This window comes from Hypomesus transpacificus, chromosome 18, assembly GCF_021917145.1.
Source record: "Hypomesus transpacificus isolate Combined female chromosome 18, fHypTra1, whole genome shotgun sequence".
Lineage (NCBI taxonomy): Eukaryota > Metazoa > Chordata > Actinopteri > Osmeriformes > Osmeridae > Hypomesus > Hypomesus transpacificus.
This window is the reverse complement of record NC_061077.1, coordinates 12,198,053-12,214,124: the sequence shown is the minus strand read 5'-3', so window position 1 is coordinate 12,214,124 and position 16,072 is coordinate 12,198,053. Positions and strand designations below refer to the sequence as shown.

Below are 16,072 nucleotides of genomic sequence, written 5' to 3'. Positions count from 1 at the left end.
GGTAGTGGGTGCACACCCCAATCATGTTGGTGCACAGGAAGATCAGCACGTTGGCACTGATCTGGGAAGATACACACACACACACACACACACAGAAACACACAGGAGAGCTCATGTCAGTTTGACCTGGGGCACAACCAAATTCATAAAGGCTATGTTGTCATGGGAGTTCTTTCGCAGCTCCATCTTTAGATTTGGATTCAGAAAATGATTGAAAAAGCAATCAGAGGTGATCTGACTGAGAGATGAGGAGCACAGCATGGTGGGCACATTCCTGACCCCATCCCCCCCCCCCCCCGTCTCCGGTCCTGCCCCTACAACGCTTCACTCATATGATTAAGGGGGGCAACCGTCAGAGCAGAATGTCATCCCCATAATGCATCAGAAACAACAAGTGATCTCGAGAGAGGGAGGGACAGGAGGAGAGTCCACGGTGGGTGTGGGAGGATTCTTCCGGAAGGGAAGCTTTTTTTTTCCTCCTTTGGTCGACACGCTTATTTCCCCAGAAGTGAATCGCAACAGTGCTGCAAACACAAGAGAGGGATCTGAGTGGAGTCAGAGCCTAGAGTTGGCTTGGCGGGGTCGCTGCCCTCCAAAACATTCCTCTGTGTGTGCGCGTGTGTGATGTGTGAGTGTGTGTGTGTGTGAGTGTGTGTGATGTGCGTGTGGTGTGTGATGTGCGTGTTTGCAGGCCAGAGTCTGTTAGTGATTTTTCTTCTCACCAGTCGTCAGCCAGCACTAATCACAGAACCTATTAGAGCGCTGGGTTTCCCCTACTCTCTCTATCCCTCACAAACACAAACACACACACACATTTTCTCTCTGTCTGCACTCACATCACCAACCCTCTCGCACACACACACACACAGACGCATTCCTTTTCCGCGCGTGCTCGTGCAGCAAATCTTTCTCGGATCCCGCCCTGCCCCCCCCCACGCCCCCAACAAGAGCTCGTGACACCACAGCCTGGGAACAGCTTGACCTCTGACCCCGGCGCCAAACTGTTTCCTATTTAACCAGTAGATCAGCCCTAATGAGAAAAACGAGGCGCGGCGAGCACGGCCAGTGCGTCGCAGCGTCTCCCCGCGACACGCCCTGCGATGACGAGGCCGTGCCGGAGGACGGCCCCTCTAATCACAACATCAGTACCAGCATTCTGAGACTCTTGGGCTGGTATGCTGCCAAACCAGTGTGCGTGTGCGCGTCTTCCAGAGCGATCCACTCGGCACGCACGTACACCGCACGCTTTCCAACACTCGCAGGTTCCACTCATGTCACTCGGTCCTGTTCGCTAATGAAGCTCGACTGGAAGATTAAAACGTACCACAGAGGGAAGGGGTGTGTGTGTGTGTGGGGGGGGGGAGCATAGCTGCCACATAGCAGTGGGAAGTATGCGCCCCCCCTCCCCCACAGAGAGGCCCGGGGCCACGGTGGAGCCGTGGCTGTCTCCTCCAGAGGGTGTGGCGGAGGTTTACACCGTACACAGGAGGGGACCAGGCTGCTGTTGCCATAACAGGACAGGAGACGACCTGACAACCTCCGTGCCGGACAACAAAACCCTGATCACCTGGCGCAGGGCTAACATTGTTCATCCGATGTGATGACAGATGCAGATCGCAGGGGTCGGGTGACGATTTGGGGTTAGGGGTGTGCAGGGGTGTGCAGGGGTGTGCAGGAGCGGGCAGGGGCGGGTGTGTGGAGGGAGGAGAAGTAAACAAAACCGCCTACAGATGTGTTTAACCACAAGAGGATTACGGAAAACAAAGGCAAGAAAATGTCGGATAATCGTTTGTTTTTAAATAGTTTCGCTAGGGCCTCTTTCAAAAAAAAATATATATCCCAGGTTTCGGGAAGGCGAAGTTTCTGATGTGTGACGACAGTTTCTGATTCCAACAAGTCTCTCCTCTGGCTGGGCCCGCACTAGAGTTGTCACCATAACGTCATTTCTAGGTCACAGTACAGAAACATCCCCTTCCCAAGCATAAACATCATCCGCCCTCGACTCGGATTAGCCGACGGACTGTCAACCAACCGCGACACACAGTTCTTAGCCGCAGCTTGACTCAATTAGCCGAGAACCAATAGTCATAAATAAACCATTGATAGGGCCATGTGGTTCGGCACCCACAGTTCTTCCTGTTGCGTAATGCAGCTGCTAGATTCCAATTCCCAGGTTCGGGACTGAGGTGGCGGTCTTGACGGCTGTGGTACTGAACTTGACCGCATTAATCCCGAACAGATGGCGCATGGCGAAGTTGACCGAATCGGATAACTTTGTTAAGTGGTGTGGGAGTGGCCGGCCACCTGTTCCCGCTCCTGTGATCGCCCGGGTGTGCCGTCGCGGCCCCCTCTCCCTCCGGCCCGGAGATCTGCTGCTGATGTCGTTGTTGTGTCACTCTTGGATTTCAAAACACTCCCGAGTTGCAGTAATGATGTTTATTACCATTGATTTTGGCACTTACACCACACAGACACACACACACAGACACACAGACACACACACACTCACTGGAGGACTTGCAGGCTCCCACAAATGTTTACGGAATTGAGTTGAATAATTGAAATGTGGACAGGTTATAAATAAACTGCACGTGTGCCGTAACAAATGATTCGCCCTAGTCAGCTGACTGAGTTAGCTATGCCATAAAGGCTATGCATGTTTTTCTTTCGATTGACGGGTCTTTGAACATAAAGCTTGTTATCTCTCTCCATCCTCCTAAGCTTCAGACCTGACCTTGCCCCCTGCCCTGTAAAACAACACCCCCCAGAAAGAGAGAGACAGAGGCACAGAGATGGAGAACAGAGAGACACAGAGAGAGAGAGAAGGGGAGGTAGATAGGTCTCCATAAAGCATGTCTCAGTGTGCTGTAACATTGACTTAAGCTGAACCTCTTTGGCGGACTGACTTGAGAAGAGTCTAAACATTGACTTATAAGGTGTGGCTGTCCTCGGGGTGGACTACCGGGCAGAAATTAGCGACCGAATCAGGAGAGACAGAGAAATACAAGAAAGCCAGGCGTGAAAACAGACAAGGGGATAGAGAAGTGTTTTGCTTGGCAGGTGTGCACAGATGGCCGAGCGCAGCCTGATCTCAGAGGTCTCAAACACCCAGTCAGAGTCCAGACAGAAGCCCAGGGAGAAGGCCTCTATGTAGGGTTAGGGTTAGAACATTCCTACTGTACTGCTTGATCCGGCCTATGGATCAAACACTGCTGATTTAATAAAGCACTAACACAATGAGGAAATGACCTGCTTGTGCTCTTCCAGCCGCGCCCCGAACAACCATTACCCTGACAACCATTACCCTGACAAACGCCACTGTCTCTGACCCCCCAAAAAAAAAGCAACATGTCTGTCGTCAAACATGAGCCGGTGCTTGAGAACGTACCCACCCCAACAATCTAGTCGACACAGGGGCCAGTTTGGGCCGGTGGAATCGGATTTCAAGATATGGCTCAAACGAGATATCACAAGCTAGCACCACTCAAACGAGATATCACAAGCTAGCACCGCTCAAACAGAAACGCCGGCTGTGACCTGGAAAGTCAATCGCTGTGCAAATAAAGTGAGATGCACCTATCACAGAAAACAATAGATCTGGCAACGTTTAAGAACTAACTTCAACCGACTAATGATTAAGTGGACAATGATTCAATAGATGACAGGGCATAGTTGGCCCGACATTCCAATAAACTTTGCTTGACAGGGGGCTTGGGGTTGAGAAGAAAGTGTTACAGTATACATAGTGTACACACATAAATAACAAACAGGACAATAGAGTCTGGTGTGTGTACTGCAGGTTAGGACCCACCACACACACACACACACCCTGGGGATGGGGTTGTTGACATGGAGGCTTGACTCCAACAGATGACCTTTGAGAGGCATCTGGAACTTTTAAAATGTCTCCCAGAAACGAATGCCATGGACTCTAATTTATGTCAGAGCAAGAGGCTATGGTGGCATTTCTGACCACCAAAAAACCTCTGAACTTGTGCTAAAGAGGGCTGCCTCATAAACAACCGTCGTAACGGATGACAGGAAAACAAATGTGAAATGCGGAGAGGGAGAAATATAGAAAGGGAAACAAAGAATGAGAGCAAAAGGAAAGGAGAGAGAGTTTTAGTCGGAAAGAGGGATACAAGAACAGTCAGCAGAAGAGGGAGCTAGGCCCACTTCATTCCCAACTTGGGCCTTGCGCCATCTGGCCATGTTGCTCCGTTTGTGTCAAGGTTCTGGCCAAACCAAAATTGGTCTCAGGCGACCTGTGAGACCATAGAGTAATCTTGGTGAAGTGCTGAAGTGAATTCCACCCAGCTCAATACGTCTGGACATGGGCCACACATCTGTCGCGAGGAACCCAGTGGAAGCGAACACGTGCAATGTAAATGTTTTCCAAACACGACGCACATCCCCCGAGCTACTCAGGACTCGCTAAATAAAACAAACAGTAAAGTGCCCTTCTTCAGAACATTCCACGGCCTCTCGTTTAATACGATCTACACATTTCTCTGAAATCCCAAGATTACAGTGAACCTCCGTGCCCCCCAGCTCCAGCAATATCCTCCATCCTGGAGTTTGACCCCCCACGGTGGCACTGCCCCCAAGCCCCAGTCCCAGGAGGGAGACACCACCGTCCTCCTCTTCAGGTCTGGGGCCTTCAAGAATCCAGACCACATCGTATTGTGGAAGGAAGGCGGATCCGACTTTTCCATATCTGAATTACGGAACGCTGCCGGTCTAACTGACAGAGAAGGCAGGAAAGAGATTGTGTCTACATACAATGACAATCTATCATTGGCCTATTTCAAATCTGGCGTGGCTTAGAGTATTTAGTTAGAATTGCAATCCTTTAGGGAGAATGAAACCATGGACCAAAACATGTCCAAATGAGATGGGGCAAGAAACACAGAACCATTTACATTTATTAATTTAGCCGACGCTTTTATCCAAAGCCACTTCCAAGAGAGAGCTCTACAAAAGTGCAAAGGTCACTGATCATAACAACGAGATAGCCCCAAACATTGCGGGTAGCCAAAACATGAAGCATACATTGTGGAAAAACAAATGAGTGCCAAAGGGAAGAACCATAAGAGCATGTAGTTAAACAAGTCACAATTAAACAACATGAACCTGAAAGTGCAAGAGTGTACCTGTGTACCTGAGAGAACCAGAGCTTGTTTATGTGTTTGTGCACTTGTGTGTGTGTGCACGTGTGCTCGTGTGTGCATGTGGACGTGCCTGTCAGCTGTCTTGGCCCCTCAGATCCTGAGCCTGTTGTATCTTTCTACACACACACACACACACACACACACACACACACACACACACACACACACACACACACACACACACACACACACACACACACACACACACACACACACAGTGTCCTTATTGACCCCTGCCCACTCACACCCTCACATCAAGAGTGAAGGTGCAATTACAGTACTGCTAGAGAACAGCAGATCTCATCTCAGAACTCATCATTACCAGGACAAACGTAATTAAATTGTCTGTAGGCTTTTCTGACCAATATTCTTTGGGTGTGTGTGTGTGAAGTGAACTGTGAATCACACACTGCTCTGTTTCCAACAATTGTCAGTAAATCCGATTATACCATTTCTATCTGTGCCTGTCTGGCCTTTGGTAGAGTAGTGAAACATTGATGGACACAAAAGTCTACTATAATATCAGCAATGGATAGAGAAAATATTGCCGAAATGCACAAATACTCAGAGTTTCCCTTTCCCAGAATCCTCTAGTCTCTCTGGCCAAAACTTGATATACACAAACATCCAGTTGGCATGCTCAGTGAATAATGTATGCGTACGATCCAAACGATAAGGTCTTTTTGTTTGGTGTTTTGAGAGAGAGCAAGAGGGCTGGAGGGAGTAGGGGGTGGAGTGTGGAGACAGGGAGGGAGAGAGGGGAAAACAACAAGCTTGTATTTTCACGCTTCACAGACACACAAGCAGTCCGCATCCCCGCCCAATCTCCGTCCACTACAAAGCTCCAAACACCATAGGCCTTTGATCCACTTTCCTTATATCCACGAGCAAAACTATGCTGAATATTGACTTTAACCACTATGTATACAGATCGATCGAGGGACCAGTGGAACTGGTTCTAGTTTCAACATCTGGACGGATCGGTGCGGCTTTGAAAGCAGGCGGTGAAGTGAAGCACATGAGCAAGCTGTTGGAGAGGAGCGAGGAGGAACTCGCCGGGGGGGGGGGGGGGGTGACACGAGGTAGCTCGCGGTCACGTCGGCGTCAAGCACTTCACGAGGTTTCAAGGGCGAAGAACAAGATGTTCACCGGGAACTAAGTAGGACACAACTAATACGTTGCGACGGTCAGGCGATGCGAGGTCTGAAAAATGGCTGGTACTTAGCAGGTTGACCTCCTGTTTATGTAGGGTCAACGTCGTCAAATTTGGGTCATTTAATGACCGAAATGGAAGATTTGATCAAATAGGAGCCGGATACACCAGGAAACTTCAGCCTTTTTTGGGGGAAACAGGTCAAACAGCCAGGATCCTCTCAGTGTTATTGACACCTGAAATGTGTTTCTGTGCGGCCACAGCTCCATCAGAGGCTCATGATAAATCAGTGTGTCGACAGCGGCAGAGAAGACAGGAGAGAAGTGTCACCTGAGCTACGGCTAGAAATATGACCTCATTCAGTTATACTTTCAATATCAATTGTTTGGAATAGTGAAGCCTCGGACTAACACATCTTAGTTCCAGCATATAAAAGACATCAGGCAAGCACAGGCTGGTGGGCCAACAATTGTACAAGGTCAGACTGCCAGTGTCAACCCTGATGTCAACATGACCCGCTCAAGGAGACGGGAGGATGAGTGTTCCGCATAAACAAAATGGAAAAACTCCAAATGGATTTGAAGTTTGCGGTTGTGTGGTCCATTTGCAATACAGCATTCACAGCAAATGTATTGATCAAGAAAGTCCATTTCAAACCCCTAAGATATCGGCCATATTGTGAGCTCACATTTATGTCTGTGTATATATATTTTTTATTCACACAAAAGTGCTATCTGGCAAGTATTGATGGCAGCCTAATTGAATGACGGGATGACAGCCATGACTGACATAATAGATGACAGTTTAGCAAACAGGGATATTTAGCTTCACAGCACGAGCCAATGACAGCATATTGCGCTCAGCAGGAGTTTCAGAAAAAAACCCCGCTTTTAAAAGCCTAGGGGCCGTCGTGCCATGCAGATCAACACTTAGCACTGCTAATGGCTTCCTAATATATAACATTTGGCTGTTTTCCAAAGCTATTCAGACACAAATCCCTGTATTTACTTTTGTTGTGGGCCCAGTCCTCACTAAGCCATGCAATATCTGTTATTAGAAGCCCAGAAGTTGTCCCCACACTCACATAACTATTCTTAGTGCCAGTGCTGTTCTGACTGTTATCGCTTGTGTTATTTTAAGTGCAATATTTTCCTCCTCGCTAATCCCGATAGCTCCCACCCACCACGGTGTAAGTTATCCAGTCTTGTATCACAGCTCCGGGCTGTAACACAATGAGTGGATGAGTCACAAGCGCTCTCTCAGAGCAAGGATCCTGCCTTTCCATTATCTGAGACAGTGTATCTGAGACGGGGCATTGTTTGCGGCCATCAAATCAGATGATGAAGAGTTTCTCCCATTCCCCCCCCCCCCCCCCCTCCCGATAGTCCAACCAAGGGAGCTGGACCGTGCTGGTGGACTAACAGGGAGGGCAGACCTCATCCCTGCATGTGTGGGTGTATGTGTGTGAGTGAGAGGGAGAGAGACAGAGAGAGTGAGTGAAAGTGAGAGAGAGAGTGAGACAAAAGAATGAGAAGAAAAAGAAAGGAGACAGAGAGTTTTAGTTGGAAAGAGGGATACATTTACAGAGAGGAAGAGAGAGAGAGACACAGAGACACAGAGAGACAGAGAGAGAGAGAGACATAGAGAGAAAGAGGTCGGTGTACAGGACCAGCCACTACAGAACACTGCCATATTGTTCACTGGATCATCTAAATCACTGCTCAATTCAATCAGTGAATCTAGGAAAAGAAGTTCCCAAACTACTTCGACAAATGACACAGAGCTCAAATGTTCCAGGCAAAAAAACGCAGGTAATTGGTCTCAGGTTCAGGTGTATTGTGTGATGGTTGTCATGCTGTTTTCTTACGTAAGGCCAATGTTCTGCCCTAAATGCATTATGTACGCCTCTTGCCTTGCCTACGACAATTCATTGATTGGTATCTTTTTCAGCACCAAGGCAAGGATCAGTACATTTCCATTGACCCTGCATGGGCTGACTCCACAACTATTTGCCTCAGGAACTGGTTTTTCCACTAGCAGTCAGTTCTGTGCAGACACAAAAGGCCTGGACTAGATGTGCTTTCCTGGTGTGTCAGGACTCCTGTTCCTCCGGTTACTGCCCTCGCTACCAGCAGTAGCGCTCAACTGAAGACAGGTCAGTTGTCCTGACTTAGGATTTATAAGGGCCTCTTCCTTGTACATAATGTAAACACCTCCCATAGTACATCAGACTGCACCAACAATGGGGCATTACAATGATAAAAACAACAAAACAAACATCTTGGCCTCAGACTTGATTACGGGAATTTCTGAAATTAAAGTGGGGGGGAAAAGGCTCTGTGTGTGATGTCACCTACACAGGAGGCCTGTTCCCAGTGGTCGTCACACGGAGCCAAAGTGAAGACCCTCAACAACAGCCTGACTCATCTCGGTGTCGAACACATGCAAGAAGGCATCGCTCTGTTTTCGATCTGCATGCTTCGAAAACGCTGGGCGGGCGACGGGCGACAGACAGCGACGCCGTTTCATTCGAGGCCTTTCCCTTCGTCCCCCTCCTCCCATCTCAAAGTCCTCCAACGCTGCCTAAGACATGGAGGGTGACCCGGGGAGGCGAGGTCACTTCTGAACACTTCAAGGGAACGGACGTCAGCGCCGTTTCTGCGGAGAGCTGTTGGTTATCTTCATCTAACTGCTGGCTATCTAAGTGGGGGAGAGATGTGATGGAAATGGCCACCACGAGGTCCGTGAGCTCAATCTCGGAGCGCGGCAAGATATGAAAGGGCATTCTGTCTAAGGGGGCCTTTGTACGATGGGAATCGTGACTCACAGTTGGGGAGAGAGCGCAAGAGACATAGAAAAGAACGAGAGAGACAGAGGGAAAAAAAGCATGAGAGAGAGAGAGAGAGAGAGAGAGAGAGAGAGAGAGAGAGAGAGAGAGAGAGAGAGAGAGAGAGAGAGAGAGAGAGAGAGAGAGAGACTGGCTGCTTTTCTCTTTTTCTGTTGCATGCGTAAACCATTTAATTCCCCATTCGTGGCGGACATCCCTTGTCACCACCACCCCCCCAACCCGTGTCTCACTCTCCCTCATCATGGAAGCCCCTCACAAAGATGCCTTTTGTTTGCCTGATCATCAGCCTCGCCTCTCTGCCCTCATGATGTCCCACATGTCTTTCTCCAGGGGGAATATCAAAATAAGGGGAAAAACAACAACTAGGAACTCAGAAGACCTACAGTCAAAGGATCCACTTGTGGTAAGGAGAGGTAAACACCTGTTCTCCCAAACCCAGGTGAATTCTGAGATCGCTGAAGACACCCAATCATCGAAGATGAACCCTGCCGTCTACAGTTCCATCGAAAGAAGGTTCGTCATGAGGTGGTCCATCGTTGTTTTCATTTCAACAGTATTTACGGGTGAAAAGCTGTGTCCCATCAGAAGTGAGGAGCGTATTCCCATGGATGACATCAGCAGGACTGGTGCAGGGGCAGGCACACCGTCAAGGGGCCCTTTATTAGGAGTCAGATGGCTGAACGGTTAGGGAGTTGGGCTAGTAATCAGAAGGTTGCCGGATCAATTCCCCGCCGTGTCAAATGACGTTGTGTCCTTGGGCAAGGCACTTCACCCTACTTGCCTCGGGGGGAATGTCCCTGTACTTACTGTAAGTCGCTCTGGATAAGAGCGTCTGCTAAATGACTATGTAAATGTAAATATTACCAGGCAGCACTGAGGTGGAGGCAGGGAGACACACACAGGGACCCACAGACAGACAGTCTGGGGGGGGGACAGTCAAAGCAGAGACCGGTGTTTGATGTCCATACAGGCCACTCACACTAAGGCTGGTGTTGGATATTGAGGTGGAGTTGGGGTACATGAGGCTGGAACACACGCTGAGGGCCTACATTGACGGTTATTACTTCACCAAGTTCAAGGAATATGATTTTTGCCGGTGTGTACCATACATTTTAAAAAGTAAACGTGCTTGTGCCAACCGTCCATTTAAACCAAATAAAATACGCTAACATAAGGATTTAAGAATATAATGGACACAATAAACCTTCTATTCATTTAAAGGACAAAAAAAGAGGATGCAATAAACTGGAATCAAACTATTGATAAGCCAATAAATTCTAGCAAGTTATGTGTGCCACTCTGTATTTTCTGTGCTTGAATTATGGAAATTACAAGTCTGCTTAAACTTAAATTCACTATTTTCTTCCAAGTTTAAGCAATGGTTATTTTGTTCTCAGTCAAGTCCATTACACAACACACAATATCCCACCCCTCCCTCTGGAACAATGCCCTCCTTGTTTTAGGGAATTGAGGTTTGGAAGATACAGTATTATATTGTCATGATATTCCTATATTATACAGCTAAAGAGGCTCATTCAACCTTGCTGACCTTCTGCAAATCCCCAAAGAGTTGCCAATAGTTGCCCTAAAGCGGAAAACATAGCCTCATTAAAAATCTCATTTTAAGGCTGCCAAAGATTTACTGTACCGTCTACTTTTAGTACAGCACCTTTGACACCAGAAAGTCTGTACACAGTTTGTCCTATATCAATGAAGAAAACTAGGACGTTTTACTGTAGGTCATGAATAGTAATGGGGAACGTTGCCCAATTGTCCGACTATAATACGGGGCACAGCGAGGAGGGGGGTGGACGACCACAAAAGGTGGCATGAGTCCGTCACTTTGTCATGCCCAAGTCTGCACCCTAAATGCCTCTGCTGAAGCCCACGCCCCATTTAGCCTGGACTTTGATCCAGTCAGATTTCATGCTCAAGGGCAAATAACGTAAACAAGTTATAAAAAGGTATGCTGTGGATTTCCACCCGTGTGGAGTGAGGTGATGGGCTGTGTGATCGTTTGAGAGCGTGAAACTAGGTGTCTCTCTCGGGCGGAGGGGGGGGGGGGGGGGGAAGCCATCGACGCGGCGACGGAAAGCGGAAGCAACAGGTGTAAGGACCCGTCGAGGCAAAGACGGAACCAAACCGGCGGGGTTCACAAAGTGAACCATCCAGAGGCCTCGCCCGGCACCCTCGTGGACTCCTAGTCGGCCGTGGCGGTCGAACGCCTCTCACCTGTTTGAGGATGAACTTGTCGTCCTGGTTGAGCTGCCAGGCGGTGACCAGGTGGATGGTGGACAGCGCGGCGCCGCTCAGCACGGCCGCCCTCATCCTCACCGGCAGCAGCGTGTAGATGATGTAGATGAAGAACACGGACCACCAGATCCCCTCCGAGGCGCTGCGAGGGGCCACCATCAGCACCCCGAACACCTGCACCACCATCAGCACCCCGATCACCAGGTAGCTGACGATCCACATGTAGTCCTGGTGGAAGCCGTTGCGGTTGCACACCACCATCATGGCCAGGAAGGTGCCTATGGCCACGGAGAGCACCGAGGCGTAGGCTACGTCCGGGTGGCCGTGGACGCAGTGGAAGGCCAGCATGATTCCGCACACGATGACCAGCACGCCCATCAGCATGGTCAGGGAGCTCTGGTTGAGTCGGAAGAAGTAGCGTTGGTACAGACGCTCCAGTTTGGCCGACTGGAACTTCTTGGACTGGAACACCCGCACCAGCCTGGTCCAGAAGTCGGCCGCCGTCACCGCCTTGCAGCCGCCCGTGCCGTCCTCCCCGCCGTCCTCCTCCGCCTCCCCCGGGCCTTTCCTCCCCTTCAGCTCCCCGTCCTCGAAGCCCAGGGCCACAGACTTCAGGCCCAGGTCGCCCGCTCCCCCCACCTGCTTCCCGTAGTGGTCCTCCTGCCAGACGCAGCGCGTGCTAAAGTTGCCCCCGCTGGCCCCGGCTCCGCAGTGGTAGTGCTGGGGCGCCGGAGGGGGCGGCTCCATGTCCTCCGAGTCGCGCAGGCAGCTCATGTAGCGCGGGTTGCACAGGGACGAGCCGTCCGTCCTCTTGGACTTGTTGCCATTGCGCTCGCCCCACGCCGTCTTTCTCTCGTCCACTCTGGCTACGAAGAACCCTCTGGCCCACGACATCCCGCTGACACGCGAGAGATAGAGGCAGTTAGAACAGGGAACGACACACCGTGGGAGTGGGTGGAGCAGAAACGACAGATCTCTCCTGACAGATGATTTCTGTTTCAGACACGATTGAGAGAACATAACACACAACACCTCGGTTCGACTCATTCTCAGCCTTTAGCATGCGACCCTGTGTGGGTTTTTTTTTTTTTCAGTGAGAACATTTAGAGTGGGAGGAGGGCCGAGGGGGGTCTTACCTGATTGGGCTGGACTGTGTGTTCCAACACTGCTGCGCTCCTCAGCCAAGCCACTCATTTATCCCAGTGAGCACACACACACACACAAACACAACAAAGTCAGACCGACCAGCAGCACAGCACGAGAGGTGTGTCAGTCCAAGATGTCCGCCTCTGTGGAGAGAAACAGCGTTCTTAGAGTTGTTGTTTTAGAACACTTGCTACCCTGGTCCTGAGAGAGAAAAACAACTCTTTTTATCTGTGATGAAAGCGTCGGAACACAACTCTTAAAGTGAGGCGATGGTGCACCAAATGATCATCGAATCTTCCAAAGTAGAACAGTCAGTAAGAAAACAATAAAAAAGACGAGTTAATAAGCACCAAATTCAATGTGTGTCAAAGAGATAAGCAATGCTGTAAACAAATTATTTGTTCGCCAAATGATCCTCGACAGTCTCCACCAACCATCACACCCGCCTCACTAACGAAATGGCCTTTCCATGCAATAAAATACAAAGTGAGAAGTCAAATCTTTGTTGTTATTTGTTGCCATTGTCGCTAATGCCCGGCCCCGGTGTCACGCTTCATTGAGAAAGATTTGCATGATTAGCAAGATTCTAAACAGTTCTGCTCTAAATAATTCTACATTGCTTGCTTCAACTGGACGTTAAATGGAGAACTTCATCAGGCTTTGTGGATTGTGGTTAACTCATATTACAGCCATCATGTTAGGGCCATTAGGTTCCATCAGCCCTGAGTGGGCATAGAGGGGGGTGGGCTTATCCTATTGGGTAACAAAGGCCCACTGAGTGGGCACCATCAGAGTTCAAGAGCTCTCCAGCCTAGATTGAACTGTCCATGCTTCTCCCATTAGCATTGATGAGTCTCTTTGGCTGGCTGGGGGCAGCACAAGTCAAGGACATTGCTAACCTCTAAACTTCATAAGATTATCTAATGGAAACTGTCTAGGTGCAGATACACACACACACACACACACACAGTTGCCTTAAAAGAACACGTTTGGCCTGATTAAAGACAAACATGTTATTTTGATTAGAGTGTGGTCAATACATGACATTCTAAATTGATTAGAATGTGGTCAGCTGATGTACTCGAGCATTCTGTTTCTCAAAAGGGTGATCATGCGCTCCTCAAAATATGTCTAACCTTGCATGGTCTCTTGTGCCTTATCGAGATACGAGTCAAAGCTGGCAAGGACAAACCAGAGACAGTTCTCCGATGTCAACCAACGTCGGATATCTTTGGCCATGAAAACGGAAAACATAGCCGATAAAAGCAATAGGCTAATTAGACTAAATATTGTTCAAATGACTGAGAAGCATCCGATTTACGTTCAATGAGTTCATGCTTCTTACTTGCATGCACTCACCTCTGATGCATTTACGACCCGGTTGAGACAGCGGCATGCGGGTGTTATGTAATACAAACAGTGCATGCATGTTTTAGCGTCGTTCAAGATAATATTTCTAATCTTGCATGGTTTATTTTCGGATTCGGAACATTAAAGGTTAAAGCAAAGCAGCACAGCGGTAGATGACGAATTTTTCGCAGTCTGAATGACATTCAAGCGGTTTGCGTATGCTTGTTGTCATTTGTCCGTTTTACTGTTTTTGGGTAGTATTGAAGGCTATGCTATCACACAATTCATGTGGGCCTATTTGGTTGCATATACATCGTTACATAACAGGACGCCCTGTGTATGTCAACTGGCTACAACATGCCACTGTAGTGTCATTTATGGTACTCCCTTTTAAAGAGACATTAGACCGATATTAACTGATGGTTCTGATAATTTAGACAGCCATTTCACATTCTGGTTATTCAGGTCTTAATTGTTTAATTGAAAGAAACCAACTTATCCATGAAACAGAAGAAAGCATTCAATTGCACGTTCCACTGGCTTACTTAAATTTACAATGTCATAGGCTGTGTAGACTTTCCACTGCAACTAAATTCAAGCCAGTCTCTAGGTTTTAATTATTTCATTTAACCACTGATGCCTCTAATGACATCCTCTAGTTCTAGACCACACATTCGAGTCAGTAGAATTGGAAATTCAATATTGGCTATTTATTGTAGTAGCATATCAAATGTCTGGTGAGTCAACTCATGCCGTCTTGTTACCACTAGCAACATGGTCGCCTGTCTCATGGCATTTGAAGCAGTGTACATCCATAGCCTATAGCCCACCTTACGCTGCCCGTTCACTCTGAGACCACCACAACACTGTCAGGCCACCTCCTTAACTGGTAGACTGTTAGCTCGGAGCTGTCGACATGTTACAATGCTTAATTTCCAAACTGTTTTGTAGATTCCAATAACATGTTACAATGTTACAATGTAGCCTGCGCTTGAAGAACAGTAAGCTACGACTCTGCTCTGTTACTCACCACACTGACACCCTTGTAGGCTATTCCAACACCGCAGTGAAGTCGCGGCTACTTTATCTCCTTCTTGATACGACACTTGTTTTTGGTTGCAAATGTTCAGACGTTTTAGGAGGACACCGAAGATTATGGATAAGTTTGTCATACAACGTTGGCTCACCCAAACCCAAAGCTGCATTCTCTGTCCTCTCTGACTGTCGAGCCCTCAACGGCACTACTCAGACATGGGGCTGCATTCCCGCTCGTGAACTCAGGAGTCCCCCTAGCGTTAGCTTGGGTGTGAGTGTGAGTTAGTGTGTGCCTGTATTAGTGCGCGACACTTTGGCTCGAACTGCTTTAGAGCAGAACAGAAGGGCATGAGTAGTCTAAAGAATTCTCCCTCTTAAGAGTTAGTGTTAACTGACTAAATGACTAAATGTTAACATGGAACCCTACACTAAATGTTTTAATATTTCTGGAAATAGACTTGCAATAGGCCTGCCAAGCATATTCTTGGGAGATATCCCAAAATGAACACAATAAAATGTAGGCCTATAAGCTCATAAGTCCATTTGTTCGACCTCCACAGTACAGCTTAGACTATAGCTTTATTTGATAAGAAAGTAAAAGATTTCTGTTGCAGATTCAGTTACCCCACTCATCAGCTTTGGAGGTAAGGTCTATCTGAGCGCCTGCTGGAAATCGAGAGTAATAGGACAATAATGGCTCAGTACAGGGCCGTTCTTACAGGCTACCAAGATCATGTGGATTCAATAACTTCTCCACAATTGCTCCATTGTGGGGTATTGGGTAATATAGCGCCACCTACTGCCTAGTGTTTGTTTGTATTTGTAGTTTATTCCAGTAATGTATTTTTTATTTCTGTGGATGTACTTGACTTTATTTCCAATGAAACCCTAAAAGGTTTACACTAACCTGTCTCTTCACACATGCAGCACTAGTCTTCAGGATTCCTATGCATGTGTTCTAATGTCAGAGGGAGATAGCTACTGTGTAAGAACTACATGTTGGCCCCTCATTGATACATTTTCAGACCATTCCATGATTTTGAAGTGATTCATGAATAGAAGTAGACCCTAAGGTTCGGAAAGCACCTGGTTTACACACACACACATAACCATCCC

At 48.2% G+C, this 16,072-nt stretch overlaps 1 protein-coding gene across 1 annotated transcript; it reads right to left on the bottom strand.

Annotated features, from left to right (window-relative positions):
• Position 1: 1 nt before the first annotated feature.
• LOC124480264 (adenylate cyclase type 6-like) lies at positions 2-15,187 on the bottom strand (the record flags this gene model as incomplete). The annotated part of the gene is made up of 4 exons (XM_047039393.1): positions 14,952-15,187; positions 12,562-12,714; positions 11,405-12,323; positions 2-61 (listed from the first exon to the last, which is right to left on the bottom strand). Coding segments are annotated over exons 3-4 (975 nt in total), but the record flags the coding sequence as incomplete, so codon positions are not given.
• Between the last annotated feature and the right edge of the window lie 885 nt (positions 15,188-16,072).